The sequence below is a fragment of the Prinia subflava genome, chromosome 15 (assembly GCF_021018805.1).
Source record: "Prinia subflava isolate CZ2003 ecotype Zambia chromosome 15, Cam_Psub_1.2, whole genome shotgun sequence".
Classification (NCBI taxonomy): domain Eukaryota; kingdom Metazoa; phylum Chordata; class Aves; order Passeriformes; family Cisticolidae; genus Prinia; species Prinia subflava.
The window spans coordinates 16,690,435-16,708,341 of record NC_086261.1 but is presented as its reverse complement, the minus strand read 5'-3'; the positions used below and the strand labels follow the sequence as shown (position 1 = coordinate 16,708,341).

At 47.4% G+C, this 17,907-nt stretch overlaps 1 protein-coding gene across 1 annotated transcript in view; it reads left to right on the top strand.

The window, feature by feature from the left end:
* ARIH1 (ariadne RBR E3 ubiquitin protein ligase 1) overlaps positions 1-16,878 on the top strand; it is a 49,552-nt gene extending 32,674 nt beyond the window's left edge. The window contains exons 6-14 of the mRNA XM_063412651.1: positions 2,038-2,104; positions 2,799-2,905; positions 3,402-3,444; positions 4,483-4,554; positions 11,712-11,842; positions 11,941-11,998; positions 12,738-12,998; positions 13,441-13,553; positions 16,112-16,878. Coding sequence (XP_063268721.1) covers positions 2,038-2,104; positions 2,799-2,905; positions 3,402-3,444; positions 4,483-4,554; positions 11,712-11,842; positions 11,941-11,998; positions 12,738-12,998; positions 13,441-13,553; positions 16,112-16,196 — 937 coding nt within the window. The 3' untranslated portion in view covers positions 16,197-16,878. The remainder of the gene's footprint in view (positions 1-2,037; positions 2,105-2,798; positions 2,906-3,401; positions 3,445-4,482; positions 4,555-11,711; positions 11,843-11,940; positions 11,999-12,737; positions 12,999-13,440; positions 13,554-16,111) is intronic.
* Positions 16,879-17,907: the final 1,029 nt, after the last annotated feature.

The window sequence follows — 17,907 nt, the reverse complement described above, 5'->3', positions numbered from 1 at the left end:
TTGATTGAGATTTTTGTTTACCAGGCGCTGAACTTCAATTTGTGGAGTTAAATGCTCTCAGCAGGACTTAAATTTTGAGTGTTTTCTTGATTGCAACAGTTGGAATGAGCTGTTCAGACAGTGCATCTGAAATTGAGTGGCTGAAACCATTGAAGGCTGCAGCAGCAAGGAGAGGATGGAAGAACAGGAGGGCAGAGCTGTGGGATTCTACCTGGCTGCAGAGGGCAGGGATGGGGCCTGGGGTAGGGCAGGGGCAGCTGGGTGCAAAGGCAAGCAAATCCTGTTTGTCTGAGTAGAACTAGAAACTCTTTCTAGAGGTAAAAATTCACCTTTCCCTGAGCTTGCCTGGATTTTTGTGGAGAGGAAGGTGCATTTTTTGAAAAACTTCTTTCCTTTAAAAGCCAAGATGGACAAATGTGTCAATCTTAGGGTATGTCAATATATATGGCAAAAATGTAAATGATCTCAACTGGAACCTACACCCACTTCTGTGTCCTTAATTATTACTTTTTAGGTCCTTTCCTGCTTACAGAGTCTCCAACTCTCAGTTTCCAAGTGATACAGACACAAAATTAATATGATTTATGGCTCTGGGCATGGGTTTCACCTCTTAATTTGTCTAGTTTCATTTATGATTTGCCAAAAGACAATAATATTCAGAGGAAAATTCTTGAAGATCTTGACCTGGTGATGTTGATTGGGGCAATCAAACCATGTTGATTAGCAAAACACCCAGTGTATTATGTGCTCTGGTTAGTCATGGCATGACTAATAATTTAAATTCCAGTAGCTGATATATTGTTATAATACAATACATTTTCAAGGTGATATTTAGTATGTCTTGAAGCCCAGGCATGGGTTTAAAAAAACCCAGATTTATAATTCATACTAAATTCCAATTGTTTTCCCATTCTTCAGTAAGTTTGACTCCAGAATTGCAGGAGAGATGCTTTGTCAGCTGATTTATTTTATTTTAGCCCTGGGAATTGAGCTGCCACGTGCTGTGATTTATGTAATAAGCAGCATGTGCTTGGGTGAGGAGCTCCCCAGCTGCCCAGGGCTGGGATTTGTGCACATCCCATGGGCACACGCCGCTCCTCAGGGAGTGCTCTAAGGATAACATGCAGGAGTACACTTAGTTTTGGCTGCAGCTGGAAAGGAAAATCCACTAATTCCAATATTTACCCATGGTATGGCCTGTATAAAGCTGAATTCCACTGTAGGATTTAAACCAGGAATGCCACAAAGGCTGTGTTAGTGCACCTTTATATTTAGATATATTAGGAAGACACTTCAGACGCTTCAGCTAAAAGACATTTTTAGAAGTGCTCAGCAATCCACAGTTAAGTTATTTTGGATGCATTTAGGCTGGGCAGTCTGCAAAGGACAGCTGAGGTGGTGTGCCCAGGAGAAAAGTGGTCACAGTGCTTGTCAAGGGTTCCCATCAGTCAGTTTTCCTCTGCTCTCCCAGTTCCAAGCAGACTGGAATTAATTTAAAGTCCATGTTGTGTACACCTCTAGTGATGCTGAATTCAAATCAACTTTGTTTTTATGGCAGATAGATTAAAAAACCATTAATTTTTAAGCTGAAGCTGTAGCATTCCACTGAAACCTAGTTAACATGAGGCTTCTCAAAGTTATTAGCCACACAAGGGTTGTTCTGGAGCTTTTTGAAGGGATTTGCCACAAAATGTGCATGTTTTATGTAAATGAACTGATTAAATTACTTACTTTGTTTCTTGGGCTCTTCAGGAAAGTGTTTTTAAATAAAAACCCTCACACCAAGAGGTTCAATAATTTTGAACTGCGTGAGCTTTCTGTTTCTGAAGCTAATATATATATATATATTTATATATTGAATAGAATGTCTTTTTCATAATAATAAGTGATCTAACAAATGAATAGAAAACAGGTAAGTACAAAAGGTACCTGCAAGTGTAGAAGGATGAATCAAACCTATTTGTCTTAACTTATTGGCAGTGTATGGAAAAAAACAAGATTCCTGCTACAATTTTTCTGTTTCTTCCTTTCCTACAGGCGTCTGATCACAGATTCCAAGGTTAAATTAAAGTACCAGCATTTAATAACCAATAGTTTTGTAGAGGTGAGTTTTTATTTGAAATTTTCAATGTCTTGAGGGTTGTTTTTGTCTCACACCTGTACCCAGGCAGAGGCTGGAGGCTTGTTTAGAACTGCAGAGCAGGTTTTTTGCATGGCCTCTAATCAAGTGTGAATGCAGGGGTTGTGTTTTGGTCCTTTGCCTTACAGGGATAGTTGTAGGAAAAGACTAAAAAAACTTTAGGACAAAAGACCTAAAGAGAGTGTAAGAGCTGTTGCTTAATATCTGGGCTCTGAGAAGTAGAATTACGTAGTTATAATAGTTATATAATAGTTATATAATATTTATGACTCTTGAATGTTACCTGAGATCCTTCACATTGGAAACCAGGAGATGCTGTAAACAAGAACATGCCTTCAACATTTGACCAGTTGAAGTAAAACCGCAAAAATATTTGCTTTAGCAAAATACTAATAGTTTTATAGCCTCAAAATAAGCTTGGAGAAAGTGCAAGACGTTTGCACTGCCCCATTTTCCCATTTGTGTGGGTTCAGCTGTCCTGCAGAGCCCAGGGTGGAAGTTGCTGTGGGATCAAGCTGTCAGTCCGTGCCACAAGCGATGGGTGCAGTGGGTTTGGTTTCCATTTCTCAGCTGTTTGCAGCCACCACAAAGGGGATGCAGGAGCTGTGGCTGAGCACGTCCTTCCCCTGTGACATGGGCTCTGTGCTTTGTTTGGCAGTGTAATCGACTGTTAAAGTGGTGTCCTGCCCCCGACTGCCACCACGTCGTCAAAGTGCAGTACCCGGATGCGAAACCCGTGCGCTGCAAATGCGGCCGTCAGTTCTGGTAAGGGCATCGGGGAAAGTGCTGGTGCTGCTTTGTGCTCACTGCCCTGAGCTGTGTCACTGTGGGTTCATGGAGGCCCAGACTGCTTTGGCTGGCAGGGACCTTAAAGGGGATCAGGTTCCACCCCCTGCCATGGGTGGAACTATCCAGGACTATTCCACTATCCCAGGCTGCTCCAAGCCCTCCCCAGCCTGGCCTTGAACACTTCAGAGATGTGGTGACTTCTCTAGAAACCAGTTTTCAGTGTCTCACACCTCTCACAGTAAAGAATTTCTTCCTGATAATCCCATCTAACTGTCCTCTGGCAGTGGGAAGCCTTTCCCCCTTGTTCTGTCCCTGCTTTGAAGGTGGCTCTTGGGGTAGTTCAGGATTGAAGGGGGATGTGTTGAGTGTCCTTAGGACTGGCTTTGAACAACCCAGAAGAAAACTTACACTGTTCAATTACAAGTACAATCATCTGCCCTGTTTGCTTATTTTCCTTTTCTTTCCTTTACAGCTTTAACTGTGGTGAAAACTGGCATGATCCTGTTAAATGCAAGGTGAGCCCGTCACCTTGGTTCTTGTCCAAAGCTGTGTTTTGAAAAAGCTTAAAATAAATTTATGTGCAAGACTTAGCAATGAAGCCCAAGTTCTTGTGGCTGTCCATAGAATCATAGACGGTCCTGAGCTGGGAGGGACCCCCAGGGATCATTGAGCTCAGTTGTTGTGAGAACCAGCAGGGAAATCCTATTTGGTGCCTTCACTGGCTGCCTTTACTGGCTGCCTCACAGTTGGACCTGGTGAGGGAACAGTGCCTCACCCAGGTGGGAATTGTCTGCAAGAGGAGGTTGTTAGACCTGTGAGCCCCTGCAGAGAGGTGAAGGTGCTTTTTGGACAAGGAGCATTTCTGTACCAGTTGTTCCTGTAGATATTTGGTGCTTTGTCAGGCATTATCTGTTGTACTGGAGGAACTAATTTGGTTTTGCTGGTTTGGGTTGGAAGGGACCTTAAAGATTACCTCAAAGATTATCAGAGCCTGCCATGGGCCAGGATACCTTCCACTAGCCCAGGCTGCTCCAAGCCCCATCCTTGAACACTTCCAGGCATGGGGCAGGCACAGCTTCTCTGGGCAACATGTCCCAGAGCCTCCCCACCCTCCCAGGGAAGAGTTGCTTCCCAATATCCCATCTGACCCTGCCCTTCCTTGTGTCCTGTCCCTCCAAGCCCTTGTAAACAGTTTCTCTTCATCCTTCTTGTAGGCTCATTTCAGGTACTGGAGCACCACACTCAGTCACCCCAAAGCCAAAATGTCCTTATTATTTAAGAGTCCAACGTGAAGTTTGTGTTGATTAATCTTAAGAGCTGCAAACTCGTTGCAGGAGTGTTTGTGCTGGGTGCTTGTTCTTGCTGGATCAGGACGGAGCTGCAGGAACTGTCTGCCACTGAATTAGTGGCTGTTAGCAGAGTTTTCCAGCACCAGCACTCCCCTGTTCCCATGTGGCTGGGTGTACCTTCCCTTAATGTGAGCAGGTGTCTTGGGAACATTTGCAGTTCCTCCAGTTCGATTTAACGCTCTTCTTCCATCACTTTTCTGACAGTGGTTAAAGAAATGGATTAAGAAGTGTGATGATGACAGTGAAACCTCCAATTGGATTGCAGCCAACACAAAGGTGAGAGGTTTTCTCCTATTTTTATATAGAGATTTTATACAGATTTGTCAGGTGAAAGGGACATCAATCTAATTCCTTGCACTAGGATTGTTTTTTCTGTTCCTTGCTAAGAGCAAGCCTTAAAATTCCCATTACACTGAAGTGCTCTTGTTTGAAGAGTGAGCAGGCGTTAATGCCTGGAATCAGGTGAGTTTCTTCAGGTTCAGAGAAGGAAAGTGCTTGGAAGAAACAGTTAATTGGAGACTCAAAGGAAGCTCAAGCTTTAAGTCTTTGGGCTCCTGTCTGGCACCGGTGGCTTCCCTAAGCGCATCCATGGCCCGTTCCATGTGTGGAACATGTTCCCACCAGCCGTGGCTCCGTTTGGCCGGGATCATTTACATCTGCCTCCAAATCCCTGGGCCTGGCCTCTGGAGGAGCCTTCGTTTCTGCCGGGCAGCATTCCAGCTGGAGACTGGCACAACAGCTGTCTGGGATTTCATTGTGGAAAGGTCTTCCTTCTGCTTAGCCCAGCTTTGCCTGAAACTTTAGCATTTGATCATTTTGAGACAAATTAAAACCAAGGTTGTCACGGTGGCAAGGACACAAAAGCGGCAGATCCCATGGGGGGTGAGGAGCAGGCCTGGGGCTCCCAGCTGAAGGAGGAAGGTGGGGAGGGAGTGAGGAAATGGTTGCTTTGTTTTCTTAGCTCTATTGTGTAACTGGTTAATGGCATTGTTTGCAGCAGCCTCGCTGCTTTCCGGGGCTGGCTGCCTGGTTTTCATGGAGCTGGAATGTTGTGTTATGGTGGCACAGAAAGCCCTGCAGTGCAGCTCAGATCAGGCTGGAGTGGGGCTGGGTGGGCTCGGAGCTCCCAGTGTCACCAAAGGGAGCTTGGCTTTGTCTCAGCGTGTTCCAAAGCGCCTAGGGGGCTGAACCAGGTTTGTTTGGAGTTTGCTGACTCTTCAGGGACTGCTCCTATTAAACCTGAGGAAGAGCAGCCAATAGATTGGAAAAGGCAGAGTGTAAGCACTGCTAGCCTTGGGTCTCACATATTTGGGACACTGGAACAGCCACAGCCCTGTTTTGCCTGTTAAAGCCCTCAGGAGGCTGATCTTGGGGTTCCCATCTGGTACCTGCCCCTGCCTTGGGAATAAGAAGATTTTTGGGGCTGGGGAACACCCAACTGGAGGGTGGCACCTGGCACCAGCCCTGCTTCTTCATTGGTACCTCTAGCCTGGTGTGAGCAGCAGAGCTGTCCTTGGACATCACTGTCTAAGCTGCTTCCTCTAACACTGTTCCAGACATTCCTACATGGGAATACTTAGGAGCCCAGGCTGCAACAGGGGGAAAAATTGCCATCAGGGTAATTACTCCAGACATCTGAGCAAGCCAACAGTCCTGGAGTCCTATGGCATCCACATCCATTGAATTAGCTGAAGGACAATATGGCATTCTTCTCTCTGAGCTGATGCTGGATTCAATTTAGGGGAAAGTTGGCAGGAAGAGTAACCTACCCTTGTGCTGATCTCTGCCTTGGGGAAGGTGGGAATCGCTGGCCTTGGCTGCTCTGCTGGGATGTGTGGCCTGGGAGCTTTGCAGCCTCTGGAGAGCCAGGGCAGCCTGGGACCGTGGGGCTGCAGCCACCTCCCTGCTGATCTCTTGTCAGAGTCCAGGACATCCCTCTGGCCGCCCTGGAGGGTTTGGAGACCGGTCAGGGGGTCTGGGATCTGTACAGGGGGGTCAGAGCCTCACCCAGAGCCCAGGAGGGCACTGCCTCTGATCCTTGCCATGGGAGTGAATGCCCACAGTGTGTGAACAATCACAAGCTGAGAGAATTCAAAATAAGCAGAACTAGTTTATCACAGAGTGTAAATGTAGAATCCAGGATTTTTAGTGTATGGCCTTGAAGAGGCACGATGGAGGAATTGGGGAGTGGTCCTGTCCTCCTTGTTCTTGTTCTTGTTCCCATTTTCTGCTGAGTTGGATTTTAAGGATTGGTTTAGAGTACAAATGACATGTTAGCATAGGTAGTAAGTATTGGTAAGATTCTGTAAATAAAAAGTTCATTGTGGACAGTGGTTGGGTCAGGGAATGGTACAAAGGGTCCGGGACCCTCTGACCCGCCCAGTCCCCCCCATGTCCTGCTGTGCTGGGGACGCCCTGCAGAGCTGAGACAGAACTGAGAGATGATGGAGAATAAACAACCTTGGGAACACGGACTGGGGACTCAGCCTGGCTGCTCTGGCTCCAGCGTGAGACCTTTTGGGCAAGGGAAGCTCGAAAGCCTGATTGCCTCAGGGAACAGCAACCCCGAGGAGAATCTCAGGGAACAGCAACCCTGAGAATCTCTGACCAGAGGCACGGAGAAGCCCAAGTGCTGCCTGGGTGTGGGGCTGTAGGGATAGCCTGAGATGGGAACTGTGCCCTTGGAGTGTGTATCCATCCCTCCTTTCCCTCGGTACCGCTCCTAGCAGGAAAGCAGGGCAGCCGTGTTTGGTGAGGCACAACTTGTGCCTGCACTGTTGGCTTCACAGCCTAAATTCTGTGTTGAATTTCATTTTGAAGAACCTAGAAGGAGATGAGGTACCATCAAATGCAGAAGTCCCCATTATCATTGGGAACAGCTCTCCAAGGAATTCAGTTGTGATTACGGGCTCCGTTGCTGTTTCTGGCTTTTGGAAAGCTCTTTCTGGAGCCATCCAGGCGTGAGTCCTGTCCCATGTGGGCTCCTCTCGGGGAAGGAGACTTCCTGTCATACCAAGATGAAGGTGTAAAAGCGAAATACCAATCCTCTGGAATGTGGGCTTGAAATCTGGATAATCCTTTGCAACGGGAGAATGTGAGATACATTTGTTCCGGCTTGTCCTGGGAGATGGAGTTGGAAAGAAAAATCAGGCAATTGTGTGAGAGAATAGAAGAGTGAAACCCAGCTGAATTGGGTTCTGTTCCCAAACTGGAATGATGTGATGCATTTTTTGATGAATTATGTAGAGTGGTCTGAATGAAAAACGAGGAGATTCGCGTAGTGAGTCCTGTGGTTTCTGATATGATTTTTTTATTCTTTTGCATTCATTTACTTGCACTTAGGAGACCTAAATTCCTTCTACTTCTACAAAAGATACAGCCCTGGCAGCAGAAGTGTGCTGGAGTAGATGGCTTTTTTTTTTTTTAAAATAAGCTACTTTTACATCAGTTCAGCTTAACTAGATTAATTTAAAGTTAAGGCAATACAAGTTCTTTATCAAGCCTGTAATTCTCAGTCTTCTTGAGGAACAGAGTTGAAGAGTCCAAGGATTTGCACATTTCTTCCTTTTTTCAGTTTGTTTGACCAACTTGGTTCTTCAGTAGTTCCTCTCTTGAGTTAAACTACACAGGTTTTGGGTATTTGGGAATAAAGAAACCACAGAGATCCATTACTTTTGTTAAGTGGACATTGAAAGGAGTGAAAAATAGAGAAAACATGGGTTTGTGCATTTATTTTGGGCTCTTAAGGTATATCAAGACTATCTGAAAGTGGTCTAAAAGGAGGAGGGGGAACCTGTTTGGAACCTGAGTGTCAGTGATGTTCACCTCTGCCTCTGGGAATATCAAAGGGAAAAGAGCAAAGCTGGTAATGGTGCCAGCCTTCACACAAGGCACTGCTTTTTATTGTGGAACTGAAATTGGTGTTAATGAAAGTTGTTCATCTGATACTAAATAAACACCCCAGCCTTGGTCCTTCGGCTCCTGGCACATCCCCATCCTTCCCTTCCAGGCCAGACAGAGCTTGAAGGGCTGATGGATAAACCAGGCACATTTTCTTCTCCAAAAAACCATTGACTGTTTTCCTCCCCTGCCCTTGATAAAATGGCATGAGGCCACATCTCTCCCTTTTCAGGTCACTTTTTAATGGCTGGACAAGTGCTCCCTCTGTACTTTCTGGAGATCTGCATTTGTTCTAATGCGTGGAAATTATGGCAGGACACAAAATCCTCCTGGGCACCAGCACCAAGCTCCCACCACACTGGAACTATGATCTGTGTTTTTCTAAAGGTGCCCAAGTGCCATCTCCCTTTTTCACATGAACTGGTGTTAAAAATCTGTTTTAAAAAGTTTTGCTCTGTGACTCTAGCTGTTAGAACAGTGTGCTGTTTTGTGCTAGCCATAATTAAGTTTTCAGGTTTTGTTGAAAATCATTAAGAAATCCCTGTGGTTTTTGAGGATTCTTTTTAGAGGCTGGGCTAGGGCTGAAGGCGTTGCTGTGAATGTGGCTGTGGGAGGCTGATGTACACCAGTTCCTCTGGGAGTTCTGGAAAGGACTAATCTCTTTCACTTGCCCTGAAATAAGAAACCTGTTTCTATTTAGCTTCCTGTTCATAAAAGAGCAGCTGAGGTTTATGGTGCTTTATGTATGCGTGGACTTTTACAACAAAATCAGGATTGTTCTCCTTTGCCAGGTTTGCCCAGGCTTTTGTTTCCAGGCCCAGTACGGAATTGTTTGGAGTGGAACAATGTTAATGAGGTCACTTCTGTGTTGTGCTGTGACTGATAACGTGCACAATAATCTGCAGGTTTAGTGACTTGATTTGCTGCCTGTTGGGTTGTTGCACAGCCGTAATTCTCAGGGAGATCTTCCTTCCCTATCCTCATTAATCTGTAAATCTCTCTCACTTGTTGTGTTGGTGACTTGAGTAGTTACTATTTCTTTTTCTGCAGGTGCCCAGCATTTCTTTAGTATGTGCTTTTCATGGCTTTAATTTTTAATAATCTTCAGCTTGACACTTTTACACAGCTTTAGGGATCTGCACAAATACTGCATCACCTCTTCCTTGTGCTGTGCTAGACAGGAGCATAAAGGCTTGGAAAGGATGGCATTCCCTGTGAGAAAAGGGCTGTAATGAGATTGTGGAATCATGGAATGGCTTGGGTTGGAAGGACCTTAAATCAAGTTCCATCCCTGCCATGGGCAGGGACACCTTCCACCATCCCAGGGTGCTCCAAGCCCTGTCCAGCCTGGGGCACTGCCAGGGATGGGACAGCCACAGCTGCTCTGGGCACCCTGTGCCAGGGCCTGCCCACCCTCACAGGGAAGAATTCCCTCCCAATAATCCCATCTAACTCTGCCACCTGGAAGTGGAAAACCATTCCCCCTTGTCCCCAGTCCCTCTCCAGGCTCTCCTGGAGCCCTTTTAGGCACTGGAAGGATCTTCTTGCCCTAGTTTGCATTCCAGAGCTCAAAGTCCTGAACACTGTGGACACACTGGAAAGCTTGGTCCCACCTCAAAGACAGGAGGGCAGGATTTCCATGTTCCTGATGGAGCCTCGCTGGGGGTGAGATGGCCCCTCATTCCTGTGCTATGGATGTGCCTGTGCCACCTCTGCAGCTTGGCAGGTCCCCTGGGAGCTGCTCTGCCTCTCCTGCAGCTGTAGGATTTGCTCAGCAGGAGGGATCACTGCAGCTCTGAGGATCAGCTGTGCCTCCCACGAGCGATGCTGGCACCTGATGGGAAGAGATGTGTCCCGAAGAACTGCACAGCTCCACAGCCTCCTCTGAAAAAGCACTCTGGCAACGTGCCCCGGGGTCATCGTGGTGTGACAGGGACAGGGCCACTGTCTGTACTTAGAGTCACCCTGGCTGATGAGCAGACTGAGCAGGAATCTGCACACTTGGGCAGGACGCTGCTGGCATAAACCTAAATTTGAGTCTGACTTGTTGGTGCAGGATTGGAAGAGGGAGGAGTGCTGCCTGGGAAAGGGAAACAGATGCTGCCCTGAGAGCTCTGCTTGAAGGAGAGACCATTTTTGACTCTGAAGCTCACAGAACTGCACTGACTAACTGGGAACAAGCTTCCCTGGCCGAGCATCCATCCCATGGACAGTCCTAGGGAACATCTTGGTGTTGTGCCCTTGAGGGGACCAGCACAGCAGCTACTGTGCTTCACTTACTCTGTAGAGAGTTGCTGAGTCTGAAAGACAAACACAGCTGACTGGGAAGAAGACAGGTCTGGAAAATTCCTCTTTTGTGCTTGGTTGCTGCTTGATCCCATTGGTTTGATGTGCAGATTCTCCTGTCCGTGACAATACAAACTGGCAAACTCATGAAATGCAGTAAGAGTTGGGACACTCAGAGTGGGTGTACAAGAACCTGTTGGATTGTGTCCTGTGTACAAGTAGCAGTTACGGAGATTGTGCACGTTGGTTTCTTCCTTTACTGAGAGTTTATCTGATTGCCAGGGTAGGAACTGCTTGCTTTGGTTAGCAAAGACATGTTCCAGACTGGGGAGGGGATCTCACATGCTTCTGATCCAAAAGCTGCAGCTGATTTTACAGGTGTGTGTATCATTGGTTTGGATATGTTTGTTATTGTATTATATATAAAAACTGGCTCGTGCAGAAACTTCATGAAGGCTGGTGTGGTTGTGGGATGAGCTGGATGAGGAGCTGCTTCAGCCTAAAATGGTTTTATTTATGCTTTTTTTTTTCTCTGTACTTGCTGTTTTGTTGATTTGTTAATTTCTAAGCTTGTGGAGACCATGACATTGGTGTTATATTCCCCAGATATTTTCCTGTGCAGAGCTGCCCTTTGAGATCCTCATATTTGTCAAAAGCCTTACTCCTGAAAGGGAAACCCCATGTGAGCTTTTATGGAAAAGTCTTCAGTGAGGTGTCACATGAAGGGAAAAGAGGGACCTGATGGGAAACATGGAAACACCTCATTAAGAGAAGTGTCTTTTTAGCTGACAGCAGCTTCTTTGAAGCACGCTGGAGTCTTGCTGCATGTTTTCAGCTCCTTTCTGGATGGCATGTTACAGCTGCAGGATTGGTAACAGCGTGGCTCCGGCTCGGTCTCAGTCCCAGAGTGCACCAGACCCTTGGTGGTGAGGAAAGCCACGTGCTCTTAGAGACCACCCCTCTGCTGGGATTTTGGGGAAGGTCATGAAGTGACTCGCCCAGTGTCCCTCTGTGAGAGCAGCATAGATAAAATATGTTATTCCTTAAGTTTTTTCTGTCTAACTGCTCCGGGTTTGGAAGTATTTTAAGCCCTGACTGAAGAGGATCTCGATGTCCAAAGGGAAGAATTAAATCATGTGTTTCACTTGACGTGCTCTGTCTGAGTGCCGTGGGAACCCTTCCAAGTTCCCCAGGCTGTTGGGGTTCCGTGCTTGCCCTGCTAACGGTGCTCTCTGTCCTGTGGACAGGAATGCCCGAAATGCCACGTCACCATCGAGAAGGACGGGGGCTGCAACCACATGGTCTGTCGGAACCAGAACTGCAAGGCGGAGTTCTGCTGGGTGTGTCTGGGCCCCTGGGAGCCCCACGGATCTGCCTGGTGAGTTCGGGAGCGTGCCTTGCTGGAAGGCGAGGAGGTCGTGGTGCGATCGGCACGGATTTGGACTGAAATCTGTGGAATCGGTGTCCCTGTTACAGGTACAACTGTAATCGCTACAATGAGGATGATGCAAAGGCAGCAAGGGATGCACAGGAGGTGAGTCCATAACCTTTGGTGATGAGGGAGATCACCGGCCCTGTGGTGTGCTTTCTGTAAACCTACACATCTGCTCTGAAGGAACTCACGGATTCAGGCACAAATCCAAAGGACAGTTAAGTCTTTTGACTTTTAAGACAGGGATGGCTTTGCCTGGTATGTGCTAGCTTTGTACATCCACAGCACACGAGCTGAACCGTGCCCGTGGTGTTATTTTTTTACAGCTGGTCTGTCAGTGTGAGGAAAATAAGATTAATGACTGTGTATTGAGTCATCTTGGTTCTCTTGCACTATTTAGCACACGGTGCCTTTCCCCTGCTCTATAATCAACTTGAAACTGCCCTGTTAGCACAAGCAAAGTAATTAGAATTCCTTATTAGCAAAAGAAGCCCCAACAAAACATCATCTTCTCACTTTTGTCATGACACTGGAAGCATTTGAGTGCTGTACCTCGAGTGGAGAGGCTGAAATACAAAAGTAATGAGGCTTGAGCAGTGTGATTGTAATTGCTTCTAAGGCTGGGAGTGAGGATGTCAGAGCTGTGCTGGGAAGTGCCCGGGGCGCTTCCCAGGGTTAGTGGGGCCGTGTGGAGCCGTCTGCCCGACAGGAAAGGAGCCTCCTTTGGAGAGGAAGCTCCTTCTCTGGATCAGGAAGAGCCTCGTGAAGGGTTTACTTCTCTTGCAGCCATTACTTTGTTTTAACAATTTGTTTTCTTTCTCCCTAATGGGAATTAACGCAGCGATCCCGAGCAGCCCTGCAGAGGTACCTATTCTACTGCAACCGCTACATGAACCACATGCAGAGCCTGCGCTTCGAGCACAAGCTCTACGCTCAGGTGAAGCAGAAGATGGAGGAGATGCAGCAGCACAACATGTCGTGGATCGAGGTGCAGTTCCTGAAGAAAGCAGTCGACGTCCTCTGCCAGTGTCGTGCCACACTCATGTACACTTACGTCTTTGCCTTCTACCTCAAAAAGAATAATCAGTCCATTATCTTTGAGGTAGGAGAAAATGGGGTTATCAGGAATTCAGGGTGCAGAACTGAGGAAATAAGATTCAATGCTTGGAGGGGTCTAGTCCCCACTTTTACCCAAGTTAGTCCAGTTAATATTCCGTTGTGCAGAAGTCAGAGGCTCTCTGGGCATTGCGTAGGTTCATCCACTGGAGGAATCACAGAATCACAAAGCTGTGGCTGCCCCACCCCTGGAAGTGTTCGAGGCTGTGTTGGATGGGGCTTGGAGCAACCTGGTCTAGCGGAAGGTGGCCCATGGCAGTGGGTGGAACTGATGAATTTCAATGTCTCTTCCCACCCAAAATCAGTCTGAGATTCCATGATATCTAATCCTTTTTTATTTTGATACTGATTCTAATTGCACTGAAATAAAAATCTCCCCCTTTCCTTTAACTCCCCCCTGAAACACTTCTTTTCTTTTGTCTTTACAGAATAACCAAGCAGACTTAGAGAATGCTACAGAGGTGCTTTCTGGGTACCTGGAGCGAGATATATCCCAAGATTCGCTGCAAGACATAAAGCAGAAAGTACAGGATAAGTACAGGTTTGTGTTGGAATACTCCTTTCTCTCAAAGCTGCCAAGTGTTGCCGTGCCCTGTGTCAGGTAGTGGCCTGAGCACTTGCCAAGACACAGTTTCTCCAGAGCCACATCCTTGGGAAGCTGTTTGCTCTTGGCTTTGTGCCACCCATTGTGCTCAGGCAGTCCCTGGGTTTGTGAGAGCAGCAGCGCTGTCCCGCCAGCCCCGAATCCTCCTGGAGAAGCCCTCACGCAGATGCTGGCAGTGTGTATTCGTGTCCCTGCTGGGACCAGCTCTCAGGGGAGGTGACAGCCTGTGGGGAGAGGCTCCAGCTCTGCCTTCCATCTGCTCTGCAGAGCAGGAGCTGGAAGCTCCAGCCCTGAATGGAAGAAGTGCCGTGTCCAGAAGCAGTGGCTCTCGGTACATTCCTGTTCCTGCACAGAAGGAGCATGTGGGAATGGCCAGCACCACCGTGGGATCTGCACAGTGAGGGCCAAAGAACAAGGAGTGACTTGGTTGTTCCAAGCTGCCAGCTTGGCCTGGGATGAGCTGCCAGCAGAGAGCAATTGGCTCTTTTAATTGTCTGCTGGGTCCATTTGTGCAAAACGTGGGTGTAGGAAAGCTGTCCCCAAGGAAGAGGGAGAGAGCAGCCTGCCCAGCTGGGAAGGGGAGCAGGGACTGGGGTCCAGGTGACACAGATGCCCGTGCTTTGTTCAGTCCCAGGGGAATAATTTCTGCACAGTGGAAAAGTACAAAGCTGAAAATGCGGATGAGTCACAGGATTAGGGCTTACATTTCTGAGGCATTTTGCCAAAATCACTGAATTTGTTATGCCTGGCTTAGGGGGAAGAAAACATCCAAAGTAGGGTGAGCTGTAGGACTCAGTGGACTGTGGGCCATGGCAGGAGCTGTTAAGATTGGGTGGCTCATCCTGCCCAACTTTGGCAGCATAGCTGGGGCTGGGCAAGACTTTCCTGACCTTTTTTTTTGAAGACATTTTATAATTTACCCTTTAAGGCCACCATTAATTTGGTGTTTCAGATGAAGCTGCTTGTTCACTTCAGTCCTCTGAACCTGGATGCTTTTGTGAGGATGAAATTAAAACCTAATATAGCCTGAATTGATTGGAAACAGTATCCCAAACCTGCCTTCACATTTCTGGGAAGAAAGAATGCATGTCAAGCCCGTGCAGGTCCCTAATTAACCAGTTCAGTCATGTCTTAATCATGTCCTGCACGGTGCCCTTTGATGCAAGACTGGGAGCAGGATGTCATCGAGGTGGGTTTAAAGAACCCTGGGAAGCTGCAGGAGCTGCCCTCCAGGCTGGTTTGGTTTCAGCTGTTTGGATCTCTTTGCTTGCAAAGACAGATCTAGAAAACAGGATTAAGCCCCCCACACCCAACCAGCAGAAAAATGACTGAAGTTTGGAAAGCAGAGACCGCGTGTTTGCCGTCACATGCTCCTGAAAATCAATGGCACTTTGTGAATGGGGTTTTCTCCTGTACCAGCTGACAGCAGTGAGGGGAGCCACAGCTGCTCCCATGGGTGTCAGTCACCCTGATAAGGCCCCGAGCAGCAGGTGAGGAATTCCTGCCAGGTGTTGTTAGTGTGTGCTGTGGGACAGCTTCCCACTGGGAGATCTCTCCTGAGGGATGTCTGACCACTGCCAAGCAAGCCAGGCTCCCAGCAGCCAGAGACTCTCAGGTGCCTATTTAGAGTTTGCTCTTGGGACCTGAATTCATCCAGTGTTTCTGTGCTTTTTGTCTTCTAACACACCCGAAATGACCATGGCATCCTTTGCTGTGTGCTGTGATACCCCTTCTCCTCAGGATCCATGATCCTGGGGGACCTGGACTGGGCTCTGGGATCAGTTTTATGTGCAGCAGTTTTCACTCAGTGTAGGTGGAATGCTCCAAGGGTGTAGTGTGGCTCTGAGAGGCACATGTTGGGATGTGAGGTGAAACCTGCTCTGCAGCCAGCCCAGTAACCCCTTGGACTGCCTCCATCTCCACTGGGAAATCAAACTGTGTCAGTACTCCCGAGGTTTTCACCATGGACTGGTTTGGGTTGGAAGGGATCTTAAAGTAAGTCTGGTTCCACCTCCTGCCATGGGCAGGGACACTTTCCAGTTCCAGGGACATTTGAACACTTCCAGCCAGTTTTTCTCAGCTAACACGTGGCTTTTTGTTGTCCTGATGGGGCTTAGAGCAGGCACCAGCCCACATTTGAGGAGAGCTTATCCCATTCCATGTGTCACCACCAACCTGTGCTCAGGCTTTTTCAAACCACAGCTGCTGCTTCCTCCAGTTATTCCTGAAGGTTTCTCAGCTTTAGAGGCTCTGGGGATACTTTTGCCTGAAAACTCCAAATTTGCACACTGATTTTCCAGCCAGGGACCTGGAGCTGAGCGACTGGAGCAACCGAAGTCTTAATTAGCACTGTTAACAGGCTGTAACTGCAGCCTCCCATCTCGTGGGATCAGGTCTTTGGGAAGCGAGGCGTGCTGTAGGTTTGGATAACTCGGTGCCAGGGTTTCTCTGTGATTCCTGACGTGTCTTTTCCGTGCTGTCCCTGTCCCCTGCAGATACTGCGAGAGCCGGCGGAGGGTTTTGTTGCAGCACGTGCATGAAGGCTACGAGAAGGACCTGTGGGAGTACATCGAGGACTGAGCCTGGCCCCGCAGCAATGAACTCTGAACCCTTTCCCATCCTAGAGTGCTCATGCAATTCCAATAAAACCCACCCAGGGCGCTGCTCCGCCTCTTACACCGCTGGTCTGTAGTACCGGGATTCTGTTTTGTTAACAGAAAAATTAAGTAAATTATATTGTAATAAAAAAAAAAAAAGGTAGATAAACCATTGTACAACAGTATTCTAGGCGGCCAAGAGTGTGACAGACGCACTAAAAAACCCTCCAACTTTAACTTGTAACGTAGCTTCATCCTCCAAGCCGACTCCTTTTTCTTTTCTCTCTTTCTTTTTCTGTGTGTAGTACAGATGAAACTTAAACCAGTTTCTTGACACTGCTTTTCATGTCCAAACCAGCCATTTTGATGGACTTTGGTAAGGGGGGGTGGCTCTCCCGCCCCCCTCCTCCTCTCTGCCACCCAAGTACACGGATGAATGTGGATTGGCTCATTGTAAAGAGGATTTTTGGGGAGGGAAGGAGGGGGGTACACAGCAAGGAAAAAAAAAAACCCAACCTTTGTATATGACTTTTAAAACAAAAAGAGGACAACACAGTATTTTTCAAAGTTGTATATAGCGCATATGCATGGACAAAGAGCAAGCGTGGCACGTGTTTGCATAATGTTTAATTACAAAAAAATATTTATTCTTTAAAAATCTTCAAGATTATGTCTATTTGCTGTGCATTTTCTTTCAGTTTGATTCTTTTGTTTTGGTTTTGGTTTTTTTTCCCGGGCTGGGGTGGGGGAAGCGTGTACTGGTGTAGTGAATATATATATATTATTTTTTCTTTCTTTTTGGAAGGCTTTTTCCAGAGCAGTTGGGTTCCTCCTCTTCCTGCAGTTCCTTTCTGTCCAGGGCCTCCCCCAGGTCTGTGTGTGTATCCATTGCTGGCGACGGACGCGGCCCCTCGCAGCTCCTGGAGCTCTGGTTCAGGATGCCTTGCCTTTTACTTTTTGGTTTATTTTCGCCCCCAGATCTTCACCTGCCCAAATCCAGCTCTCTGTTCCCACTCGTGCACGCAGGACACGTGCTGTGATGCCGGAGGAGGCGAGTGTGTGTGAGTGTGTGTGTGTGTGTGTGTGTTTAGAGGTTTGTTTTGAATCCCGAGGCAGGACAAGGAGGGGGTGTTTTACACCACTTCTCCAAAGGCTTCCTGCGAGATTTCGGCTGTGGATCTCCTCTCCCTCCCCCTTTCATCTGTCAAATGGACCCTTTCTTGCTGTTTTAATTTTCACTTCATTATAACGAGTCGTAACATTGAAAAGGAAAGCTGATGGAATTGTCTTTGTGTTTGTTTTGGGCTCAATCACTGGGCGTCCTGTCCTGGCAACTATTTAACACTCCATCTAGTGCAGTAGAAGCTGAAATCAGCGGAGTATTTTTCAATTAAAAGGGGAAAGAACTAAAGAGTTTAGCTACTGAGTCCATTTTTATGATTTCTGTAACAAGAGCTATGTTAAAGTAAACAATTGGTGGTGGTTTTATTAAATTTACTCCTGTATAGGAATTCCTTCTGTGGTATTTTTCGCCAGGCAAGTGTCCTCCGAGCCTCCTGCTGCTCTGCCAGCTTCCAGGGGATGGAAGTTGTGAAGGGATCAAACAAAAGAGGCAGATCCCAGGCAGGGCTGTAACACGGGATGCTATTTCCAGCCGGCAGCAGGGTCACTTCGGCTCCCTACCGACGTTCGTG